Raw genomic sequence first — 26876 nt, 5'->3', positions numbered from 1 at the left:
AAGTATGAAAAAAAAAAACTTTCAAATTCGTGCTACAAAAGTGACGTAATGGTGCAAATGTTCTAGCGTGAAATTAATAAAAAAATGAAAGTTTGGCCTTCATTATCTTTTCTAATAATCAACCTATTAGCGCAAAATTAATTAAAATATCTCAAAGAATACTTAATTTATCAGAACTGACTCAGTGTTTTTTTTTTCTTTGCTGTTCCTTTAAATATAGGTATTTCAAATGAGAAAAGACAAACACAGCACACAAGAGCTTTGTAACATGGTTTAATGAATCATGCCCTTTTATCTTGAAACCGGCAAGTGTGATCTCGATAAAAGGTAAAAACAAAAACACTTTTCTCCAGCCTTTCTCAAAACTGCTTTCGAAACATTCTAGTAAAGCAGTCAGTAAACAATCGTACAAAGACACCGTCTCCTTGCAAGTAGTGCCTTTCTGTGTTATTGAAGGTGTTTCACTTTCTAGATGAATGAAAAAAATAATAAAATTAAGAGAAGTGGCAGGCCTGTACACAAACGAAAGGCAACAACACTAGGGCTGCTGTGAAGCTGTTGGCTGTGCCCGTTCCAAATTACTACATCTAGCTTCAAAACATCTTTCCGCAAAATGGTTGTAAAGACCTAAATAAAAAATCTTCAGACTTTGAAGTGCGCCTCTCAAGTACAATCCACCATAGTGTGCCAGGCCTCTCCTGCATTGTCAAAGAGAGAGGGGGAAGAGAAAAAAAGAATAATTGTGCATTCAGTTCTTAACATCTTGCGCAAGTAGAGGCAATGCAGTCACAAGATAATAACAGTAACACCAACCACAAAATTATGAACAGGAACATGCAACTGCAAACATTTTCATAGCGTGGGATCAGCTTGCTCTTGACACTAAAGGCCTAATTCTGAAACCTTCCTTTCCTTAGGCCAATTCCTAACCTTATATGAGGAGCCCTTCATGCTTCCTTCCTGCAAATGATGCATGGAGGAAGCACGTGTATTCTGAAAGATCCTTCTAAACGCCTTAACGAAAGGAACCCTTTCGTTAGGCAAGCAACCGATTCCACACATTTGGGTTCAAGGGCATTTGTCATAAGTCTCCCACAAATGTCCTTACGCAGCCCAATAAAATTTGTTCACCAAATATTTTTTTATGAGTTACTATATAAATCTGAAAGCTCTTTCCTGATTTAGATGCAACACTAATGTACATATGGCTGCTTCAGATACACTGAGTCATCATACTGTGCTGTTTTGCCCTTTCGTTCTCAAATGAAAGGTTCTCAAAGGAAGGTATTGGTGACAGTAGAGCACTGTTTCTCAGATCCGCTCTCAATTTTTCATGGCCATAGGCTTAATGAGTGAGGCTGTAGGGGCTGAGCATGTTCATCGTGTAACACAAACACACGGACAACATAAGTTGAGGTTCTATAGAAGTAGAAGTTCGAAGCAGAAGTAGGACTGTGCATTTTGTCCACTTCTACTTCTGTTGTCTGTGCATTTACAGCGCAGTATCCCCCGTGTTACAAGATGAACTTCCACCAACTAGCCCAACATGCTGCTCTCGAGCTGAACATGGCCTCAACATTTGACGGCATGTGTAACAAGCAACATGCGCTGCACTATTTCAGAGGCCATAGACATCGAAGTTTGCTTGTATGTACTTTGAACTTTGTTTAGAGGGCATTGCTGTCTGCAAGAACTGGCACCCACCGCGTTTTCTTCTTGTGGGCCAGCTGGCCAGTAGAAAGTTAACTCCGTATGCGCAGAGGAGCATCACGTGATGAAGCATTGCCAAGAAGCACTCATTAAGTGAAAAGAGCTTGGAAAGGAAGCTTGAACGTAGGTTCAGGGCCGTCTTACCGTACGGGAGCGCCAAGGAAGCCTCCACTAAGGGCGTCTCAGTAATGAAGCTGTCATAATTAGTCTAACTGCGATGAAGGCTTCCTTGTTAAGGTAAGGAAGGTTTCGGAATTCGGGCCCAAGAAACGTGCCTTCGTTACTGCGAGCATATCTTCGTCCACACCCGGACAATGCCATCTTTCGGATATCTATAAAGTTCTATCCCTGCTTTGAGGCAACTTCAGTATCCATATTCGAGTACACGTTAAATGCAGAAATGCTCTCGTTACAAAGCCGGTGAACTGATTTGAATAAAATTTGTTGCATTTAAGAGGGAAAGCTGAGGTATAACGACTGTAGCAAGCAGAATTCTGATTTAGGGCCTATTTACCAACATTGCCAAAAATCTGTAAACAAAAAAGAATACAAGCATAAATTTTACAAATCTGTAACTGTGCACCAAACAGATATATTGCAGTTTTGCAAACTGTTTCTGTTCTGGCACCTGAAGTGGACAAATAGAATTATATGAGTTTACAGCTCATACAAAGCTAATAATGTTTATGAAGCTTTTGAAAAAGTCCTACTCTGTGGGGATGCGTGACTCTCACGCCTCCCCTGAGATCTAGTTTTCCCGCATAGCTCGTCTCCTGTAGGGCGGCTTCGCCCGTCGCGTGGCCTGGCGCCCGCGGCGGTCGGAGTGGTTGAAGCGCAGTGCGAGAGATGGCGTTAGTATTGCGCTGCGGCGGGGTTACTTAGGCGCGGGAAAGAAAGGCTCTTCGGCTTGAGCGGCGGACTGGCGAACGCGCCGGACATACCGCGCGCGCGCGCCAGTCCATGCTTCTGCGAGACCGTCTCGCGTGGCCGCTTTGGAACGCGCCACCGTTCACGTGACCGTACACGCGAACGACCAGGCGTTGCGATCCAGCATGGGGCGAACATATTCGCTCGCTCGGTGAGTCGGACTTTTAGATTTGTCGCGCGCCCATCGGCATGTTTTCTGGATAGCAACTCGGCTAGCTGGCATTGATCTATGAAAGGTGCAATAAATGCCCTTGTGATTGTTTGAACTACTGTGTTGTCGTTCCTTTGTCCCAAGAGTACGGGAGGAGAACCCCATATCTCCCACGTGATATATTTCATATTGGGGTATGATACATTACTTTTGTCTGCTTTAGATGTCTCGGTAGGTGCAGTTCAGAGAATTACAATATCGCCGTTTACTGCTGAGTTACAGAGTTGCAAACTTGATACTCGCATTTTTTAAAAATTTGCTATATTATTGCGACAACATTATAGGCGGACCTTACCCACTTTGTAGTTACATGTATATCTGTCCGACGAAACATATGCGCTGATCCTGAAGGCAGTGTAGTCTAACACAGTGTCTAAAAGAGCTAGCTGCCACGAAAGAAGAATATAAGCAACTGGCACATGGCGCGCATGCCAGATGTTTCAAAGAGTGACCTTGGCATGAGATAACCATGCATTCGATCGTGGCCTAATGTAGGCTGCTGTGCTGGACAACAGAGGTTCAATCGCACCACTGGCCAAGCATTTCCATGAAGCATTACAGTCGGACTTCACCAAGTTGGAGGCATCCGACCAAAAAACTCTAGGTGCATTGAGCGTACGTGGGCGCATCATAGCATGCACGAAATTGCAAGTTTGTGTAAGAGGTACGACGTACATATAGAAACTCCATTTTGATAAATGACAGTGTGCAAGGTTCTGCGTGATGCATGCGCGCGCAGCTGTAGAGCCGTCACGATCATCACATTCTAAGTATGCTGCTGCATACTTAGCACTCAAGTTAGCAGTGCTGAGTGCTGACCCAAGTTTTTTTCAAGAATTTTTCAAAACAGTATGTGTGAGTGAGTGAATGCTCACTTGTACTTGCTCACCAATACATACTTCTACAGGTTGATACTCATTCACACTTGTGTGCACTCAAACTCGTTGGCACTTACTCCCGTTCCTGCTTGCGCCCACTCGTACAGCTCGCCAACACTAACTCGCAGTCACAGTCGCTTTCATTCGCCTCTACCGGCACCCACTCATGTTCGTGCTTGCACCCACTCCAACTGATGTCCTACAGTAGGTAAAATTTGAACTTTTTCTCTTAAGTTCAACAAACCTTACCAAATTCAGTTCAGTGGAAGCCGAGCCAAACGATTTCTCCATTCCCATCAGTTCAGATAATTCGGATACGAGCTTCTGAGGTCTAGCTTTCTATTAAATGCAGTCTTGTGATTTCCCCAATCTCTTCACCTTATGTGATTTTCTGTCAGCCTCAATTACGTTTTTGTACCCTTGGAACAGTACCTTCCCCATACAGGCTGCTTGCTTTATGCTCTGCAAATTAGATGATCTCCTGCCTCAAAGCTCCCACAGTGACGATTCCAATTGCGTCTGGAACATGGTCTACTCATATTTGATTCCTAATCCCTTTTCACTGTCTTTCTGTAATTTATAATTTGTCTTTTCCTTTAATGTTACGACTTCCATTTTCCTTTATACTGCCTGCTGTGTGGTCTTCAACCTCCTGTCCTGTTTCTTTTAGCCTCTAAGCTTGGACATGACATGAACATGACTTTAAGCGCACTCTATCGAGACATAATCAGTAAGTAGCCCATCAGGATGAAGTATATTATTTATAGAGGCACTGCTGTTACACAACCTGGAGCTATAAATAGACAGGGAAGGTAATACTCATGCCTTCAACTATCCAGATGTGGCGTGAACATAACAAACATGACCTGATGTGCACTCTATCCAGACAAACTGCATGCACCCGCTGTCACGACGAAGGACCTTACATATATGGGTTCCTGGTGTACACCTCGAAACTATGGATGAACACAACAGGCACTACTTACACATTTAACTTTATCCAGACATTTCTATACGTGGTGCATCACCGGGCTCCGATCCAGTGCTAGACGTCAAGCACAAGCACATTAGGGTCCTCGACCGCGGACTTGACCTTCTTGAGGAACGTTACAGCTTCCCTGCCGTCGATCAGCCGATGGTCGTAGGTCAAGCAAATGTACATCATGGGCCGGATCTCAACCTGCGATGACAGGTTCACACAGGCATTTTACAGACAAGCTGCTGAGCGTGATGTTACAAAGATGGCAGTGGTGCTGTTGTCATGGTTCGTCACAAGACAAAAAGAATTATGGTACAAAGAATTAAGGCAAATTTACTGGCTTGAATTTTCTCAGAAGGCAAGGTGTAATACACATGGCAAAGCTCTCAAAAGACACTTAGCAAAGAGCACTGTTTATAGCATGGTGCAAAGATGCGAAGTAGAATCAAACCATCAACATTCAGAGTTGATGCGTCAATGGATCATCATTAGCTTAACGGATCATCATTAGCTTAATTTATGCCCACTGCACAAGAAAGGCCTCTCCCATCTACATCAGCCAATTCCTTAATTTCGCTACGAACAGATGGAGAGGTTCAAACCAACCTTTCCACTGATGGCCACGGGCCTTTCGAAAATGGCGTGCATGCCGAGGATGGCCGACTGGGGTGGGTTGATGATGGGTGTGCCAAACATGGAGCCAAAGACTCCACCGTTGCTGATGGTGAAGGTGCCACCGTCCATGTCCTCGATGGCCAAGCTGCCGGTGCGGGCCTTCTCGCCCAGCTCGAAGATGGCCTTCTCGATGTCAGCGTAGTTCATTCGCTCACAGTTGCGAATCACAGGCACGACAAGGCCCTGGCAAAACCAGGAAAAAGCCATTAGAACAATGCATGCAAAGACAGGCAACGAAATAGAATTATCTTGGTTTGACGATATTCAAGGTGAATGATGAGGAAAACTGGAACTAATCAGCCAATCAATCAATGAGTCAATCAAAATTTTATTCGTCACTTGAAGACAGAAGGGGTAATGAGAAAAATCTGCATAAATTGCAGTTTGACAAAGTGCTGCCCCCTAAGGTACAATTCGGCATTGAGCAGCACTGGCACACATAACAAGGTGACTTAGCATGAATCTAAGCACTGTATAATGACCCAAAAAGTGAGAGAAAAAAGTTATGTAATAAATTCAGCAGCAAAGCATACAGGCATGAAAGAAGTTTAGCTAAAGAAAAAAATATAGTACAACACTTGACTTGCAAAGAATACAATGGCAACAGACTCAGATGCACACCAATAATACAAAAAACAGTGTATAGCAAAAACAGCTAACTTCTTTCATGATTCCACATTTGTAAGAAATGCCATGCCAACATATGACAAACTCAAAGGCATATCTGACCAACTATTACCAAGCTTTCAGGCAGCATTATAAACGTTGTGTAAATCAGGAACTAAGCTGTATTGTGAGACCTAGCCAACCCCAATGCGTACAAGTTATAATGGTGCCTGGTAATCACAGTTCACATTTGTTTGCCCATGAAATATAGCTCAACTGCTACTCTACATGACACATATGTGTTGTTCCTCGACTACGATAAAAAAAAAGTTAGGATGGAAAGAAAGAAACGAAAGGTAGACACCTGTGCAAATTACTTCCGAGATGTGAGCCCTCAAGGCTGCACTGTTATATATTGCGATTCCTGCCCATGATCCTCTTGGGTAAAGGCAACAACCGCAAAAAAAAAAAAAAAAAAAAAAAGAGACACAATAGAACAATTAGAAGACAAGTCAATCCTGAATAAATGCTCTACTTGGTGCCACAGAAAAGAGCGAATGGATTTTGAAAGATGCTTCGTCTCGTTGGCTACTATAAATTAAAAGTTTGAGACAACGCATGCGAGACAACTAACAGAGTTAGAATGTGAAGGGCCCACCAGAATGACTACTCTCACAGTAATATCCTGCATCGCAATATGTCAAACTTATGACATCTTGGTGGGCTTCTGTGGATGTATCTACTGTTGCACATAGTATATGCAAACCCAATAAAGCATGTTAAAAAAAATTGAGAGAGAGAGAGAGAGAAAGAGAGAGAGAGAGAGAAAGGAATAGCAGCAGTAGAGGAGGTAAATTTGGGTATGAGTCACGATTTGAAGCCACAACAACAATGCAAAAAAAGCAGCATCGAGAACAAAAACACACCTTTGGCGTTGAAACTGCCACACTGATGTCGATGTAGTCACGGTACACAATTTCTTGCTCATCGATGACTGAAAATAAGAGCCAGACTGTGTTTACACCAAAAATCTACAACAGCTAAGCTGCAGTTTTTAGTTACGACACTATCACACACAGCAAGGTACAACAAGCACACTCAACCATTAAAAGTACAGTCAAATGACTTAACAATGAACCGCAATGTTGAAAATCACTCATCTAACAAAAGAGAAAGCATGGTCTGGGCAAATCTGAATTTTTTATGAGCAATTTGAGCACTGCTACAAGGAAGAAATGGTGAGGAATTTGCCTGTTTATTGATGGGCATGTAATTAATTTGCCACTGCTTTACGACTGGCAAGCTTCCTGAATGGCTTTGTTGCTGCTAAAGAAAGCCACGTTCAATCACTGTGCTTCACTGAAAAATTCAGTGGTGATTTAGCAGCAAACGCGAGAGAAATGTGTTGGCATTACGTCACACTTTTTGAGATCCCAGGTCCTTTATTTAAATCATGTTCATCACATTATAAAGTAATAAAGTATTCAGGAGCTCGCTTGACACAAGTCCTGCTGCTTTGAGGAGCGAAGTGTAACTGATGTTGCTCTGGAGCAGACCACCGTCACTCGCACCACACACACATAAACACATGCACATATGCACACACACTTCTAAGCTCTTTCATCTCCTCTCTACCTCTACCACGTGACCAGCTTCCCACACTTCATACACATACACCTTTTCTTTTCTCTGACACTCTTAATGCTAATGCATAAAAAGCTATTAAATCACACATACACACACCCCCAAAGAAACCACCACCCATGCACCCCAGCCCATACAGATGGTAAACCAGTGAAGCTGCAATGTGCAGCGCTGATGTTTATCGCTGGATTAATTCCAACTGTTTATTAAACTCTTTCTCAATGATTGGTTATGCCTTCGTGTTTCTTAATGAGGTTACGCACACGTTTAGCATACATGCTTTGACACTGCCAAAGCAAATGCATTAAAAAGCTATTAAATAAAAAGAAAACTTTACGATTCAAAAACCATGTTCGATCACAAGATGAGAAAGGTTACGTTCTACAAAACTGCAAATATTCCTTCCTGAGAAATATGTTTGGATATGGTTTGTAGAACAGAGCTCCTCTCCGGCCTAGCTTTTATAAATCTTCCTCTACCTTGCAGGTTTCTACCCGCCGTGGTTGCTTAGTGGCTATGGTGTTGGGCTGCTAAGCACGAGGTCGCGGGATCGAATCCCGGCCATAACGGCCGCATTTCAATGGGGGCGAAATGCAAGAACACTCGTGTACTTAGATTTAGGTGCACGTTAAAGAACCCCAGGTGGTCTAAATTTCCGGAGTCCGCCACTACGACGTGCCTCATAATCAGAAAGTGGTTTTGGCATGTAAAACCCCATAATATAATTTTATTTTTTTGCAGGTTTCTCTCAGAACTCATGTGTTCAATCAGTGCTCACCCGCATTAACAATTGGTTGGTCTTGCAGGGCAAAAGCGGCAGCCTTGACAAATGGAGACATGAACCCCAGCTTGACGCCATGCTTCTTGGCAAAGGTGTCCTTGTACTTATTCCTCATCTGGATGACATTCCTGTGCAAGCAAACGCAAACCAAGGCCGGTATAAAAAGCTGAATTCCATGTGCTCGATTCCAAACTTTCCTTATCAACCATTGTTCACAAATGGTCAATGCCTGTGATAACACAAGTGAAGCACTGATGCAGCACAAGAGGAAATAATTGAAATAGAATTCTTAAGTTATCGCAGTCACCTCACCTACACCTGAAGAAGGTGCAAGGGTGAGTTGCGACTCAAAAGAAGGATGCAAGATTTAGCTATAGTTTGCCGCGATCTTTCCCTGATCTTTGCACTCCTGGTCTACACACGACAGTTGTGTGCAACTGCGCCTGCTGCACGCGGCCTGAGACAAAATGAGAGAGAACGCCGCATGTTGGCGTGACAACTCTGCTTATACTTGAGGGATTCCAGCATTTTTTATGGCAAGAGATTCGTGGGGTGGCGCCCTTTATAGTGAGTCCAGGGAAAACAGGGGGAAGGCGGGAGATGGAATTTCAAGACGATGAGCAAAACAGGAACAAGGTGAAAGCGGGAGCCGATGAGCAAAATGAGAACAAGATGAAAGCGAGAGCCAATGAGCTTTCACCTTTCCTTTTCTTTTCTTCCAACTTCAGTATCAGAAAGGTCAGTAACGCAGGCTTTTTGTGACGCATCTACTCGTATTTCAAGCATAAACTTTTACCCGGAGGCCTGCTCGACATGTCAACACCACCTCAAACTAGGATTTTAGCACTGCTGAAAAATTTAATTGCAGTCAGCCTTCAACAGATGTTACAGAGGCTTCAACAGATGCCTCGGTAACAGCAATACAAAGCTATTTTTGGGAAACTCGAAAACAACATGACAAACATCTTGAATTTACTGTTCCTATTCTGCCACCAACTGAACAAACTACAAGCACGACTACTATGGGAGCTATGATTGGATAACTCTGTTGGCGTCACTTTTACTGCGGAACGAAAGATGACAGCACTCACGTCATGTCAACCTCGTTGAACGTAGTCAGCATGGCATATACATTTTGTGCATCCTTTAGACGTTGTGCGATCCTTTGCCGCATACGGTTCATCTTCACCTGTGCAAGAACGGGAGCCAAGGGTCAGAAAGACAAGAATAACAAGGGGCAAAAGAAAATAAAGAAAGCAGGGGTGTGCAAATAGTAGTCTTTGAGCCCGAATCAAATAAGGGAACATTCGATTCATTATTCAAAAATTTTGAATATTCACGGACTCCTAGAAAAAAGGCTTTTCTTAAAAATACTATCAGGTGGATAGAGCAGTACAGAAAGATTATAAAAATGGCAACATATTTTTCATACCATGCTTGAGTGAAAAGGAGGTTAATCTGAGTTACTGTATGTACTGTTTGGTAAGGACCAGTTCAAATTGGCCTATTTCTTTAAAAAGAAAGTGATGAGATACATACAGAGAACCTGTCTAGAGGGCTATTGCAGGACTTTTTTTTTAACTACAGTCGCTGACCGATTTTTATGGACGTGCTCGATTATTTGGATCAGCCCTGCCATCTGTTTTACAGGACCAACGTATAACAGTGACTGAAATTTTGGATGAGGCAGCGCTGGTAAGGCCTAGATGTTGGGGGTGGCGAGTGGCAAGCTGTAGTGAGAATGTCACACTCTTGACATGCCCACACCTGTAAGGGGCCACCTCGGAGATTATACAGGTTGGGTGTGAGTACACTTGCATGGACTGGACTGACGGCTGCGTGGTGAAGCCACGTTTGGGTTTGCAGGCAATTCGCTGGCAACTACCATGAGTGCGTACCAAGATTTTTGTGCGTTAACTAGACGGAATGGTATAAGCTCGCGAGTAGGAATATCAACCTCTGAACTGAATTTGCACAACACAGGCTAAACTGACAGCGTTGTCAGACAACGTTGTATACGCAACATCTGCATTGTGCTACGCTATGGGCAAATGCAAAATGCAGCCACGGCCTGTAACATGGTCAAATTTCAATTACGTATTACAGTAGAACCTCGTTCATTCGAACTCCAAGGGGACCAGAAATTTATTTTAATAAAATGGAGTTAGAACTAAGGAAAGCCCCTATACTTGTAGTGTCCAATCAATTGTGTGGTGCAGCAAGCAAAACCAAATCGTCCCTGGGCTCGCACAGAAAAAAGCTATCATTCATCCATCAGCAGGCGACGACAAGTGCCGGCAGCCTAGGTTCCCTATAAAGTCCAAGTGTGATAGGATCGTGCCTCGCACTCTGGTATCTGTGGGCGAGAGGGAAAGCGTGCAAGGGTGAGCCAAGAAGGATGGTGGCTTGATGCATGTCGTCCTTCCGTATATTCAACCCAATGTTGGAGGTCACGTGATTGAAATGCGCACTATAAAGAAGGTGTAGGTGTGGTCAAGCACACACCAGAAGGCTCCTTCCTGTCTTTTTCTTTTTTAAAAAGCTGGATGAAAAAGGCGGGTACGCACCGACTTTTTTGCTCTGGTTCTGTATCGGCTCCCATTTTTACGGCAAGCAACATTAAGTAGGTAGCTACGCTTCGAACCTTGGCCTTTGGCTCGAGTTTGTCCAAAAGCCAGTCCGCAGATGCGAGACATTTTGTTCAAGATATCCACTGCACAGTTTTTGGAGTTCAAATTCATGGGAGCTTTTCTTTTTTTCAAGTACATAGGACTTTGCTGGGGTCAATAGAGCAGTTCAAATTATCCATCAATTTGAATAATGAGATTTTGAATTATCAAAATGTCACTGCACTTTTATGAAGCACAACACACAGCAAAATTCTGCAGACAAATTATCTGCGATGAAGCTATAAAAAAAAAAATTTATTTTGGCACGACTTTTTTTTTCAGACTGCCCAATTATTCGGACATTTCTGCAGTTCTATGTACTAAAAATTTGTTGGCTGCTGCATTTGAGGCAACAAATTTTGCCTTCTTTATATTAAATCCTTACACTCAGTTATTCTAAGTTTGAGTTTCCGATTATTGAAGAAAAAATTTCAAGAACACGGACACACAAGAAGACAGTGAACCACGCAAAAACTGTCGATTATGGTACCATTTAGGTTATGCAATGGTGTTACAGCCGATACTGGCAGAACTACCAGGTGTTTCTTTTCATGGAGCACACTTTTGAAAAAATCGAAGAAACTGTGGCGTCTAGGCCCCTGCGAAGTAGGTTACATGGCTAGGCGGACAGTAGCAGCAAGAAAATTTTCAACTATAATTTCAGTATTTAGTGAAATATGCTAATGAACTTTTTAATTACGAACTATAGGGCACATGTATTTGCTAACTTGATGCCAAGGAGCAGTGAAGTCATGTCTGCGTAGCAGAAATACTAATCCTAAGAAATCCAATGTACGCATTCTAAACTATTGCTATTAGCACACATGGTTTCACACATGCATCAGGCCAAGGCCTTGCATCTCTTTCTCTCTTGGTGGTGATGTCCCATGCTGTCAGGATGCCAGTATTACACAGCGATGCTTCTGCATGAGAACAGTTAGCATGTCTCATACCAAAATGATCCCCCTTACCCTTTGCTCTGTTCTTGCGCCAACTGGTGCTGCTGCTGTGGCCGCTGCAGCAGCGGCTTGCGCAGCGGGGCCCGGTACCTGAATGCTGGACACTGGAATCGAGGCCATTGGTCCTGCACACACGTCAAGAGACACATCCTAAATCTGCGCAGAAGCTTACTCCGCTTTATCAACCAGGTTGCCAGCCTGCTAAATAAGGCTGTGCGGACAGCAGTGCTTTGAAATTACAGGGGCGTGATCCTTTGAGTATCACGGTCACTAGATTTCGTGCAACTCGGCAACTGACCTGTGAGTACCTATGGGCAACAGTGTTCCCGGCATTGGGCCAGGGAGCTATGCGAAAAAACGTTGTCGCCCATAGACGCTAACGTGCCCGTAGCTGAGTCACGCGAAAGCCCAATAAAATGTGATCGTCCGAGAGTGCTGCCCTGGAATCATACAAATGTCTTGATAAGTTTTCATAGAAGGCTAAAGTTTGTCTAGGTGATCGCAACCGAGTACAGAAGGAGGTACGCAGCAAGGTGCTATATTCTGAGGGCGGAAGCAATCGTCAGCACTGATGCCTGTGTGTTTGTTGAATGTTGGATGTAACAGACATTTTCTTTTTTTTTTTAAAGCCCTCCCTGCTTTCCTAACCTGTGGGCATTGCTGGCGTGGGAGGCGGCGTTGTCGGTATTGGTCCCGATGACGCGGCTGGAGGCGGCGTGCTGGTCACCGGCGTTGGCGCTGGAGCTGCCGGTGCTGCTGCCGGGCGCGCAGCGGCAGGGGCACCACCAGCTCCTGAGGGGGATCCGAGGGAACGGGAGTTGTAAACAGCAGCAAATGGGAGAGGCCTGGCCAAAGTTGCCGTGAATGCAGTCATTATGGCCTGGCCAAAGTTGCCGTGAATGCAGTCATTATGGCTCGTCCATATATGCATTACTCTTTATGAAATTTATTTAGCTTCTTTGTTTACTCGCAGTATTCTGAATACCCCACCAATCATGGCTTTTAATAAGGCATGGATGGCAAATGTAAACAAAACAATGTTTATTTTCAAAGTAATTACAGCAGTGAACTACACAACCACACTTAGTTCATGCATTCCTTCTGTTCATTAACATGTACCTTAAATAGCTCTTGTATATTCTAACATGCTGTAGCAAGATCATGTGGAACTTTGTCCAAGAACAATACATTAACCCTTGAATTCAATTTTTGTCTAAATAGAACATTAGCAGGTGTTACATTAAAATGATATTTATTAGTGATATGCTGCTGAATAAATGACAATAATTTTAATCTGAAAATAAAAAAAATAGAACTTGAGCTGATTAACACTTTTAATCATTAAAATAATCCATGTACCTCAGGCAACATGGCCTCTTCTTCGGTGCCATTGCTTCTTGAAGACACCTTGTAATCAACATCAAAGCTTATAAGGGGTTCGTAAATTTGTGCATAGCGAAAAAAAATGTGCGGACCCTTTGCGCCTGCTTGCCAAGTTGTAAAACGAGATAAGAACAGCACTGAGAGTCAATAAGCGTTATTGCAATATCTGTCATATAAAAACAAAATCTACATAAAACTTTAGTTTAACCAAATCCCGAGTAGTTGGTGAGAGCAGTTTACAGGTGTTTCACGTTCACGAATTATTTTGGGAATCGTCAGGAGTGTGAATTTGTCGCCAGAAGAGTACCGTATTCAAGCATAGCCCTTAAAGGGCAAGAAATTGTTTCGCTACATGGGTGTTCTTGTCGAAGAATAATAATAATAATAAAAAATCAAGGGCTCTCTGTTAATAGAGAGTTTTAGAATAGGGGCCCCAAATGTTTTGGGGCCCCAAAGAAATAGTGTCGAAGCCACTGCGCATGCGCCAGACGCAAACTGCCTTTGGGTTTTGCGTTGGGAACGCTATTTCACCGATTTAGCGGGAGCCCAAATAGCGGCCCCAAAGGTTTTGCGTCGGCAAACATGGCGGCACCCATCGAAGCGACGGCTCTAACCTAGCAGCAAACTGGGTTCGATTCGCGGTAATGCGTGAAGTTCGCAAGCTAGGAGAAGTGACTGCGGTTATTGCTTTTTCACAACTAGCGTGTGTTATGAAGATTGACTCATTAGACGCCGCTGATGTTGAATTCGATTGTGGATATTATGGCTCGTAGGCCTAACACGGCTAAGCTTGGCTGGTGAAGGCTAGTAAAGTTGGTTTGCTCAAAACTAAGCGCAACAATTGTTTGCTGCTTACAGAATAACCTCTAAATTGTAATTAAATGCGAATACACGAAAGTCAAAATTATTATTCCTATCATAAAATGGTATATTTTATTTAATTGTTTCTAATAGCTTTTCTTTGATGCCGTAGTTGCGCTGTCAGCGCAAGACGCTATCTGCAAACGTAAAACCCTATTCTAAAACTCTTCACTCCTACGTGCCCCAACACCGACACCTGCAAAGCTCTTTGGGGCCCCAAACTATTAGGGCCCCTATTCTAAAACTCTCTAATGATTACGTCTTGCTTACGTTTTACAGAAGTATCTAGGTAGATCATGACTGGTCACTGCAATAATTGCTGCATGTCTCTTTCTGGTTGAAGTCTGCACCACAAGATGACATCACTAATGTGGCTGGTCATGTCTATATCTCCGGTAATCTGGCACATATTCTGTGAGAAGTAATACGTATAACGCAGGGCTACGACAATTAGTAATGACTGCTCATGACCATTGGATGAGTTAGGTCGGATTACACAGACACAAATCATAATCTGTCAAAAAAGTGCAAAACGCACTGATCCAATAAATAAATGATAAAGTAATACAGAAATACTTCACGTAACAGAGACACTATATTCAAATAAAGATTCCCCAACAGGCAGAAGGAAAGAAAGAACATTAGAAGCTTGCACTAAGGGCATTCAATGCAGTGTCAATCAAAGCAAGCGAGCTATGATATGAGCACACCGCTGTCAAGCAGCTTTTGTTGGAAAGATGCGAAAAAATGGAGTCTCACCTCCAACCTGCAGTCGGAAGATGTCCATGCCAGGCTGCACTGTGGTTCCATCGGCGGCGAGGATCTCGAGGATGACTCCACCGGCCGGAGCGTGGATTGGCACTGATGTCTGAATAAAATTTGAGTGTGTTACATGTGTGTACCTTATGGTGCAGAGCGCTCCACTGTTAAAGGCAACACCCATTTAAGTACTTGGCTGTTACTACAGCTGATCTACTACACGAAGCAATCCAGACTATAACTTAAAAGACTACATTGTGAGGTTTAAAGGGACAATAAAGAGAAAAATATTCAAAACAATTTCACTTTGAGTTTCAATTTCTTTCCAATAAGTTGCTTAATACAAGACATTCAAGCTTGAACTTAATTTTTCTACTCTATCTTAGTTAATTTCACGGTAATAGGTTGCCTGTTACCCTGAAATTAGCAAAAATCAGAATCCCGAAATACCTTACGATTCTAAAATGATGTAGTGTTCCTTTTTAGCGCCTCTTTAATGTCAACAAACTGCAGAGTGGGTCATTGAAGACATAAGTGGCTCTGGATTAATTTTGACCGCCTGGGGTTCTTTAATGTGCACGCTACCCAAGTGCTCTTGCATTCCACCCCATTGGAATGTGGGTGCCGCAGCCGGTATTGAAGCCGTGAGCTCGAGTTCAGCAGCGCAACATTACAGCTAGTGAGACGCCGCGGCAGGTAGACTATAGCATAACACGTTGGCTGCGTCGTGGGCCACTGGTGGGTCACCCAGGGCTGCCAGCTCTAGGGATTCTAGGCAGTATTTAGGGAAACAGGGATATAGTACATCCAAATATAGGGATTTTTAAAAATGCAATTTAGGGAGACAACTAGCTTTTCCAGGGTGGAGGCACTGGGGTCACGGCAGTTATTGCCTCGCGTGCGGCTGTGCGGGGCTTTCCTGCCACACGCAAGCGGCACCTTAGCTAGAAATCAATGGAGAGGAAAAAATTCTCGTTGCTTCTGGTCTAACACTTCGTGGTGCCATCTTGATGCGATCTTGGTGCGCCTTGAGGGAAGTTTCAATGGAGCAAAACATCTGGTGACTCACTGGTGGGTCATCGTGCACCAGAGGAATATGACAAGTGACCCATAGGATGGCCATCACGCAAATGAGTTGAGCGGCTTTAGAAAAGTGCTGCCACAGTGAACGTGTCGATGGTGCGAAAAGGCAGGCGTGCAAAACACGAACACAAGACAAATGAAGAAGAGAACACAAATGCCTGCCTTTTCGTACTGTGAATGCCAACTAGATTGCTCAGTTTTCTGTCTTTGTATTATCTAACGCAGAGATGTCAGCTTAACATGCGTCCTCTCAGCCACTTCTTTCTCCAAATAAAGCTCAAGTGTTTCAGATATATCGGCATTACTAACAGCTGTGCGTTCTCTATATTAGTACAGCACACTGTACAGCATTTAAGCTTGTGTAACAAATATGATGGAAAATTATACTGGCAATCCAGAGGCAAATTTTTTCTTCTTTTTTATTTTTGTTTATTTTTTTGCAACTAGGGTAAAGTAGCTAGGGTAACTGGGTGACCTGGATACATTGCAAGGGTACTTTTCCTCTCAGCATTCGTTTCCTATCTGTGCAACTGAATTTTTAAAGTCAGTGATAACAAGGATGCAGCTTCAAGTGAACCAATCTTGGAACACCAGAAAAGAACAGAAAATGAAAACGAATGTTTAAAAATACAGCTGCATGTTTGTATCTTCTGTGGGCCGTTTTAAAGAATCTAGCACCGTGACAGAGTACTCCTTCTTGTGCTGCCGCTGAGACACAGCTTTAGCTGGAAATTCAAGGGCCCGTCACATTACTATCGCCAGCTAAGTGAAAGATTGAGTCTGGCTTTAGTGCTCAATCTAAATACTGACATGTGATGCTGAGCAAATTTTCTTTTTATAGCTGCATGTTGTGTCAGCGTGCGGCTTGATCAGCATTTCAAACATTTACAGGTGACAGAGGTAGGGATACTGAAAGCATACACCAGCCAACCTTGATAAGTAAACATCCCACAGATGTGACAAGGAGGGGGATAGCCCACATTTTTTTTAAAGCTTGCCCCAGGCACAAATTTGTTTGTGAGAGATAAACGCACGTTTTCTTTACAATTATTTACCTTTAGATGCAACACACAAGCAGCTGTAAAGTTGAAAGAGCAGAGACTAATAGTTTTTACGTCACAGTGACTGTTTCAGTCACTTTGCTGTAGCCAATGTCGTCTGTTTTAAAGAACCTTTCTGTATGAACTTGCTCGAAACAAGTGCCCCTCTGCCATACTTGAACCATCAAAGAACTTCTAATACAAGGTTCAAAGACCAACAGGCAAGACTTTTTTAGTGAACAGAACTTAGTTTTTGTAAAACTTGACACACCACTTGTAAAATTGTAGAATGAGCCAAAATTCGTAAACCTTACAAAAATGTAGGGAGAGCTGACAGTTACCTGTGCTGAAATTGCACTTATGCCCCGACAATTATAAGAACACAGACAGAATAGACAGGAATTACTGTGAATACTGTTTGCAAAACTGGATGCAGATCGTAATTTTCGGGACAGTCTGCCACTGTGCAGCTCGTCTTTCATTGGCAGACTTGCAGTTGTGAAATCCAAGCAACAGCTCGTAGATACAGGACAATCAACCAGTGGAATTTGCCAAGTAAACTGCTCATATAAGGGTTACCATGCACTAAAGTGAAGCTGTGGTCAAGCTTTAGTAAAAGAGAAAGGAAGAAAGAGCATTGCTATTTACAAAAAAAAAAGATGTTTTTCTAAACAATCAGCCAAAGAATCTTGCAATCTTCAATTTGCAGCATTTGAACAAAAACTCAGGCCCAGCTTAAACATATATACATACCATACTGTCCACACAATGCAGCAAAGTGTTGATCCAAACAGTCTAGTGCGTGATTACTATTAAATACACAGTCGCATTAGCTTAGCTGATCTATGCAAGTTGCCATTTTCATTTGTTGAAACTTGATGAAAATGAAACTGATGATGCTGATGATCATGAAAATTGATGTTATTCCTGCACAGCCACTGTGCCATTAACGTAGGCTTGACTTGATGCACAAATAACAGCAAGTTGGCACTCGGCACACCAACATGGCAGGCCACAACGTACCTTGTCAGTTTCTACTTCGCAAATAACTTCGTCCTCGGCCACAGTGTCACCAACAGCTGGAGGAAACAAAAAGTGCATATTGAGTTTCTTGAAGCTGTGTAGGCCAAGCATTCTTTCAAAAGGAGCGCCAGATATATATGATGCTTTCACTCTAAAAAATATTTACACCCCTTGGTGCATATCTGGTCCCCAAACAATCGTCATTTGTCTTGCTTGTACTTCCTTCCTTGAAAACTCTGTGCTCTCAACTTTTATCTCAAGAATGTTATGACACACTGATAACATGCATGCCATTCGTGACCTGGAAGTACTAAGCATGCAGCATTACAGAAAAGAAAGGCATGAAAGATAGGTGAGACCGTGGCCGCTATTGATGCTATCATGGATTGCGATCTTGCATTTCTGAAGGCACGCATCCAACACGTGCAACCATTCAATACAAGACTACTGCTTGCCGCAAATGCTGTGAACGAAACCGTAGCGGCTATCGATAATGGCGACTATGCAGTTATGAAGGCGCGCAGCCAACGCAGTGTTTATGTGTGGTGGTAAATGCAAGAATAAAGAACTTCAGTACGTTGTGCTGGAAGCCATTTGTGCAAGTATAAAGGCTTTAAACGTAAGCCATAAACGCATAAAAAAAGGCGTAAACGTACGTATGATTTCTGCTGATGACTAGTACGATGTAGACTCCACCGCTTCATTGCAGTTGGATGCTAGCGCTGTTTTCGTTCTTCTGTGTTGCACATTTGCGCTGCTTTGTGCTCGTTAAACTCCAAGATATCTGAATTAACCAATACGGTGTGGCCAAATGCATCCAAATTAACGAGAGTTTGATTGCACTAAATAACGCATTTGCCTGCCGGGACCATAGGTCGGATCAGAATGATCCGATTTTCAAATTAACTAGGGTTATATTGCTGAGGCTTTACTTAACTGCTTGTTTTTGTCGTCCACAGTAAACTTGAAACGAACATTGCATGCAGCAATGGCACAAAAAATTATGTTGAATTCGCTGCAATGAAACAGTGGCACCATCTGTTACCACTGCGGTGATGCAAGGAATCCGCTATGATGACACACTGCGTTCGACACAGACCTCACAAATCAGCATGGCGCTCAATAAGGCTACGACTAGGGCTAATTGGTATGACAACATTCTATTTACTGCACTAAACTGTTACACAATGGACAAAGCTGCGCACGTGCGTGTCAGCTGATCTTATTTTGCCCTTTCTCTAACGGTATATCGCAGCATACAGAACGACACCATGTGCAACAGGTCTCCTTGGTGCCATCTGTGCATCAGGCAAGTAACGGTACAAGAGCAGTACATGAAATATGCACTATCACAGTGACTTGCACCGACTCTAGGTGCGTTCACATGGCCTGTGTCAGCACCATTGGTGCTGCGCTATGCTGGGTGTGAAGGCCCATGTGCGGTACTGAACAGCGTATTTTGGAGGTCACGTGATCTGCGGTTAGTGCCAGGGTGTGAGCAAAGAAGGCCGCAGCATCCTTCCCTTGTGCCCAGTGTCGGAGGTCATGTGATCTGAATTTTGGAGGCGCAGTTTGGTGAAATGATAAAGGGTGCAGCAGGCCGGAACGCTCACTTTGGGACAATCGCATGCTCTCCTTACTGGCCAGAGCTTCTTATCATGCCAGCATTGTGACTGCGCAGGCTTGAGGCCCAATGAGCGAACTTTGTTCATCTGTGTCTTTGGTCACATGACACTGCATGTGTTTAGATAGTGGTAAGTGAATGTTTAGCACAGTTTATACTGCCCATAAAACTAAGAGCCTTACTTCGTGTAATATTCTAGTACCTTGCTATCACTGTCAATGGTTTGCCCTTTGCGCAGAATGCAACATTTGTCTTTTAGATGCCCATCCAATTAAGTGCTGTACTGCATGCACAAGGTATTTGATGACGTAATGCCGACTTTGAGAATAGCAACAATAATTCAGAGAAAAATCCATGTATTCATTCTAAATATCTTTTGGATTGTTTCTCTTACTGCCGTTTTCTGTGGCTATTGTATAAAACACTTGTTAGCCTCAATCATTCACTGAATTTGGCTTCGATAACATCTTCATGCTCAAATTAGATAGTGCCTGTTGATGTCGGGCAGTGCTTTCACAATAGCAGCCATAAGAGACTTTTTTAGTGTCGTGCGGCTGTTTGTCAGTCTCCGTTCCAGCCCTTCTTTTTTATTTCTTTATTTATCAATTTTCATCAAGGTCTCTAAACACTACGAGTCCCTAAATCAATGCTCTGCTTCCAACAGCAGGTTAATAAAATTCTGGGGTTTTACGCACCAAAACCATGTTCTGGTTTTGAGGTACGACATAGTGGAGGTCTCCAAATAAATTTGACCTTGTGGGGTTCATTACCGTGAGCCTGTTGCACAGAACATGAGCGTTTTTAACATTCTGCCCACACATGGTGAGGCCCACATGCTGAAGTCATGGCTGGAAATCCAACCTACATCCTCGTTCTTCCCAGGGCAACGCCACTGTCATTCAGATACCATTGTGTGTCCAATGGTCGGTCGAATGCAGCTTCCTTTCCTAAATGCAACAAATGTCCTTCAATGTACACCATTGGTTGTCTGAAGAGAATGCGTGCTCCAATAAATTGGATTTGGCCACGAGCTTAAAGTGTGTAGCTTTTCTCAATACGGATCATCCTAAATTTGCATATAAACCTCGGACTTACAGCCAGCAAGCACCGAAGCAATCAAGGAGTGCATAAAAAAGGCCGTTTGCTCAGGCCGAAAGCATGGGCGAAACCAATGAGAATGTTGTCACAAATGATAATGCAGATGCACACCTTTGCTCCAGCGGATGTCTCCTTCGCTCAGCGATTCGGCCAACTGCGGGCACTTGACGGTCCGCACTTCGCCGGCGCCCGAAGCGGCAGCGGCGGCTGGTGGTGACGGTGCTGCTGGCGCTGCCGCCGCTGCTTGTGGAGGCGCTGCTGACGCCGCTCCGCCACCTTAAAACACGAAAATTGGTTTCATCAGGGTTTTAAGGTTGTCTATAAAAAAAAAGCCAAGGCCTTTCACATGGACATTAAACAGGAGTTTTACATGGAGCCCCTTCCCTTCCATTCAACACTGTCATCTCGAATGCTGACCAAAAAATGGCAAAATTATTTTTTGAAGACCCCAGTGGCCAGCACGTTTGACTTCCTCTGCCAGGATAACTCACTCCTGCTTGCGCTGCCCCACAGATTATGTGCCAACATCTGCCAGAGATGAAACTGAGACGAAAGCACCGAGACGAAACCAGCTTGTCCATGGCATTGCCGTCGACGAGCTGAGCCCGTCCTTGGATGTTTTCACCAGAAAAGCATGTACAAATCGAGCTGGTCTATGCCATGGAAGAGGGTTAAACTTCTGTTATGGCAAAATGTCAACTTTCTTTCATGAGTGGAGACTTGGTAAGCCAGAAAAACACATGAAAAGCTAAATACAGGTGCCCCCCCCCCCCCCCCCCCTCCATTGCTTCGTAATACCTGCACCAATTTGACTCAGGTCTCGTCAATTGTTAATTGATAAAGAATAACGACACTGTATTCCAAACAAACCAAAGACTACACCTAGCAAGCTTAAGGAATGTTTCAAATGCAAGAAATGGCTGCAACAGAAGAAAATAATTTGAAAACTGTGATGCCTCACATAGACAGCGGCACTGAGGTTTCTGCTCTGGAACCAAAGAAAAGTTGGGCCTTCCCTTACCTCTTTAATAACCATCATTTTGTCGCCAAACGAATGAAAATAGGATTTAAAAGGAATGCTTTACCAGCCAAAGCTAATTTACCATTGCTCTATGGCATCTCTTCAAGCGCTTCAAGGACCACGACAAACTATTTTTGCAAAACTAAAGCAGTGTTTGATAACGCCAAAAACCGAAACATCAATCTTCTACAACAAGCAAACTTCTTTCTTACTGGATAGAAATGACAAAGTTACACCAGCTTTGCTACCAGATGCCTCCAAAAGTCCACCAAATCCAAATGAAAAAAAATAAATAAATAAGTATCTTTAAGCGAATCGCCTAGATAAAAAAGTTTTTCCAAGATCTTCAATATAATGTTAACATATTCCAAAGCTTTCCACAAAGTTTCAAAAACAACTGCAGACTCTTCTATATGCCTGTCAGCTCAAGCAAAAATGGGCCTGAATTTTCTATAAATGTGGAATGCACTAAATGCAAAATTAGGCAAATGTGGTACGCACTAAATAAATGCAAAACTGCACTGAATGCAGAAATTAATTTCCTACACTGCCTAAATGCCGCAGGAGCCTAATTCATTGGCCTAGCTAGCGTTCATTTAAGCCCGCTCTTTGTCTTCTATCCTCTCTCCCTCTGAGCCTTGTTATGGACATTTCTCCTTTCTCTGGGCAGTGGCCCATGTCCTGCTGAATGCGAGGGTTCCTGTCCGTGACAAAGCGCCTGCATTCATGCTACATGCAAAATGCACTAAATGCAAAAATGCAATAAACCTGAAATGCAGCAAATGTGAAAAGTGCATTCGAAGCCCTACTTAAAAGCCACCGGAGCATAACACAATGTGCCTAATATTCCGTTGTGCCCTCTCTTGTTGTGCTTATCTCCTCTCCCTTTCCCACCTTAATAATGAACTCTGTTTGGCGATTGACCACGTCATGCTGATTACGCTTGTTCTAGTCAGATGACTGCAGCTAAGCCCTGTTGGGCTTGGTCAGTGTATGGGAGGGGACCACATAGGAACACTGTGTTCTGACGGCTGCTCTTCTGGCTTAAAATAATTCAGTTGTCCACCTTGAGTGAGAAAGTTATGGTGTTGGCAACAAAGGAGATGTGCTAAAATAACACCTCTTATGGTTTATGAGAATGGCTAGGCTAACGTGATAACCGTCGATCATGACATACAGCTATGCAATGTTCGATTCACCTAGACAGCAAATGTCAAGAAAGAGAAAAAGAAGAAGGCCCTGCACACAGAATTATCGAACCTGGGCAACAACAGCTGAAAACCTTTCATGCCCTGATGACCGGTACCTTTCAGGACACACGTAACAGCCATGTGTCCTGGCAGATACCTATTCCAATGCGTGAAGGGCCCTCAGCTATTGTCCTTGTTCGGTGATCAACAGCCTCATGCCTATCGCCTTCGAGGACACATGCAACAGGCATGTGTCCTGGAAGGCGACACGCATGGAACAGTGCTCCTCTGTGACATTTGGCAACACTGCTCAACGCCACGGGATCGAAACGGGCACTTGCCAGCTCCAACTTTGAGCTTCATGATCTCCTTGCCAGGCTGAATCGTTGCTCCGTCTTCGACGAGGAGCTCGGCAACCACTCCCGCAGCCGGTGCATGAATCGGCACTGAAGTCTGCAAAGACAGTGCACCGCTCAAGTGCATGCAACACCCTACACCTCAGTGACATATAAGTCACGGATGCATACACTCCGTCACGACTGGTCCCGAAACGGCTATTACTGAAGCTGCGGTTGTCTGTCTCGTGGTGTTTTCTGCTCTCTTGCTGCAAACCCAAACTACCTTCTTTTTCATTTCAAGTGTGGGTTCACGAAACGGATGAATTGTCAGTTACCTCAGAGTAGCCACAAAAGATGCACAGAAAACCCAAAAACTGTGTCCGCACTTTCACAGTAGCCCATAACTCAACTTTGCTCTGCGATCTGCTAGCCTCCTGGTGGGCTCAAATGGTAGTGCGCCTGCTCGGGAAGGGCTTTCGTCCCACGGTTTGATCCTTAGACCAGATAAATTTTCCTGCAATTGTGAGACTTTCTTTCTGAGAAATGCATATGGGTCTATCTTACAGAATTGCGGCGCAGCAAAAGACGAGGGCCGACAGAAGCAACTGAACTGTCTATGTTGCTTCTGTCGTCTCTTGTATTTTGCTGCGCTGCAATTATGGCAATTAGTCATGTCCTAACTGGCCCAGCGGCATGTTTTATTGGATGTAGCTCTATAGCTTTGTGCTACTCTTGGCTGAATGAAAATCATTGTTTCTTCTTTCTTAAAGTTTTCACCACCTTCCATATTTCTGCAAAACTGATTTGCCATACTCAGTATCCATGCGCTTCCAACAATTAATTGACTCTCACTCTACAATCTTCTATCCTCCTGGCCAGCCCAGATGGTACAGCGACAGCCACAGGAACGTGTTTGTCTTGTTAGATCCCCGGACCAGGAGAAACTTTTTCTTTGCGAACCTTTCTCTCGGAGAGACTTCTTCAGTCTTCTTGCTTTTGTAACTTCGTGCTACTCGTTGGTGCATGAGAATTTATCCCTTGCAAAAAAGTGCCTCCACCCTGCAAATTGTCGAACTGATTTGTCTTTTGTTTTGCTATTGCGAGTGTGCTCTGATCACTGCAGTACTGCATTTTGCCCATCGTTTGAAATGTGCTTTCGTCACTGCGAGTCTGCAAGGCCAGGCTCGTTGCAGCATGTTCAATGACAACAGTGCTCAGCCATTCACGTGCGAGCATGCAATGGCATTTTTTGTGCTTTTTCATCGGCGTACTTATGAATTTACCTCGTTTTCTTGTTAAAGCAAACTGCAATATGATGAAACCACACTGTCAGAGGCGAAAGTGAACGCATCTTGATGTACGGATAAAATGCATCCTGATGTGGCCGACAAAAATGCAGTGAAACACGGAACATGAGTGCCTGCCGAACCCTTTGAATAGCTACGGCCCTCACCCTCTGCATTGAAAGAGATGCAAAATGCACAAATGCTGTCCTAGGCAACTGATGGATCAGTTTCAATGCAACTTGCCAAGCTAAAAAGCAAAAGGCGAATCCTATCGACTGCTGGAAGCAGAATTTTTTATTAGTCCTTCCTAATTCGCACAGGAATTGCCGAAACGGGGGAAAGGAAAAAGAAAAGCTAAATATCATGTTCATAATTAATGCTGCAAGAACAGCAGTAATCACAATTCTGTAAACAACAACTTGCAATATGTTACAAAGCTGCACACATGGTGCTTTTCTTCTGTCTAAATCTCATGAATTTTGCCATTTTTTAAAATATGAAGTTGTGCGTAAATGAAAAGCCTGCTTTTTATTCAAGTGGACCTTTATAAGTACTAAGTCAATTTTCACTAAGATTTTCTCAGCAGTCGCTTAGCAACAGCCTTGATTTCCCTCATATTCATAACTGAATTGTGAATATAATTTCACACGCATTTCATTATGCTGAATCTATGATCAACACAACAAAACAAAAAAGGTAAACTAACAGTTTAGTTCACTAATGAAATCAAACACTTACCATAGAAGAGTGACACTGTAGGAAAGAGGAGCCATGCACCTTTGACAACAAATTTTTTTCAAAGCTAGCATTTCAGAAAGCACAACTCAGCAGCCATCATTAATACTGGGGAAAATAACCGATGACCATTAGTGGCTACAGACTGGATTCCAAGAGAAGGGAAGTGTAGCAGGGGGGGGCGAAAGTTAAGTGGACGGATGAGATTAAGAAGTTTGCAGGAACAACATGGCATGACACAATTAGCACATGACCGGGGTAGTTGGAGAAGTATGGGAGAGGCCTTTGCCCTGCAGTGGGCGTAGCTAGGCTGCTGCTGCTGATGATGATGTGCTCATTACCTTGTCTGTCTCAACTTCACAGATGACTTCATCTTCTTGTACAGTGTCACCAACAGCTAGAAAACAGCAACCAACAGTGCATGAACATCTTACTAAGTCTGCATCTGGATCAAGCAGCATCAAGCACAAGCGAAGCTATAATACAGGGCTTGTCAGGATTATCTACATCCCATAAGCTGCTTATCTAAGAGAATAATCTTCAACTACCAACTACCAACGTGTTCAATGTATTCACTATATTAATTTAAAACACCTTACTAAAAACAATTGTACTTGATTTTTCTCAGCACAAGTACCATTTTCTGTCTGCAGTAAGGACTACTTATGGCAAACTTGCAGCTCTGTTCTTCTGCATGCCAATGTGAAATTCATTACCCTTGCAAAAAAAAACGACATTGCATAATGTTTATTTCCCTTGTGTACCAAGCTATGTTTTGCTACGGAATTAAGCAATTCATTTCAATTCTGTAACAAGATGACAATGTGTGATGCCTCACAAGTGTATTCATTTGGTTTTGATAATAGACATTTCTTACATAATGAATCGAGTTATCCAAGTTACGCCAAATTTATTACAATTTTTGGTCTTTATTGTTTATATGATTGTTCAGATTTCTGCTCTTCTATTACTGCTTAGTATTAACATTGTATGCACTGCAATATATTTAGAAGATGAAATCTCATTATCTCGTAATTGTTTGTTGACATGCCCGCCATTTTTATTACTGTTTGTTCTCTCTCTCTACTTTCTTTTTTTCAATTATCCTATTTATATAATTATAGGGTGAACTGTCAGTTTTTTGTTAAACTCTTGGACATGCCGCTGCAATATGTTTCTACCTTGCACTATAACCAATTCAGACATTGTGCACAGATTAGGGGAGAGCAAAATTTCACAAGTGCGCTTCTCCACACACCTAATTTGACCTAACAACCACTATTGGGTTAGAACCATAATTAAGGTGTGAACAAGTGGGCTGCTGACACCATTCATGCTGCCTTCCCTCCCTCGCCCCATCCAAGCTTACTAAACGCGTGTCTCAGGTTGAACAGTG

General features: G+C 43.2%; 1 protein-coding gene across 1 annotated transcript in view; it reads right to left on the bottom strand.

Annotated features, from left to right (window-relative positions):
* Positions 1-255: 255 nt before the first annotated feature.
* LOC126533699 (dihydrolipoyllysine-residue succinyltransferase component of 2-oxoglutarate dehydrogenase complex, mitochondrial) overlaps positions 256-26876 on the bottom strand; it is a 48873-nt gene continuing 22252 nt past the window's right edge. Inside the window, exons 6-18 of the mRNA XM_055072271.1 lie at positions 25822-25877; positions 23463-23574; positions 21022-21186; positions 18189-18244; positions 15043-15151; positions 12688-12831; positions 12052-12164; positions 9503-9600; positions 8409-8539; positions 6913-6980; positions 5312-5563; positions 4713-4906; positions 256-698 (exon numbers count right to left, since the gene is read on the bottom strand). Of these exons, the coding sequence (XP_054928246.1) occupies positions 4772-4906; positions 5312-5563; positions 6913-6980; positions 8409-8539; positions 9503-9600; positions 12052-12164; positions 12688-12831; positions 15043-15151; positions 18189-18244; positions 21022-21186; positions 23463-23574; positions 25822-25877 (1439 nt within the window). The 3' untranslated portion in view covers positions 256-698; positions 4713-4771. The remainder of the gene's footprint in view (positions 699-4712; positions 4907-5311; positions 5564-6912; positions 6981-8408; positions 8540-9502; positions 9601-12051; positions 12165-12687; positions 12832-15042; positions 15152-18188; positions 18245-21021; positions 21187-23462; positions 23575-25821; positions 25878-26876) is intronic.

This window comes from Dermacentor andersoni, chromosome 7, assembly GCF_023375885.2.
Source record: "Dermacentor andersoni chromosome 7, qqDerAnde1_hic_scaffold, whole genome shotgun sequence".
Lineage (NCBI taxonomy): Eukaryota > Metazoa > Arthropoda > Arachnida > Ixodida > Ixodidae > Dermacentor > Dermacentor andersoni.
Note: the sequence above shows the minus strand (reverse complement) of the source record. Positions and strands in the feature narration are given on the sequence as shown.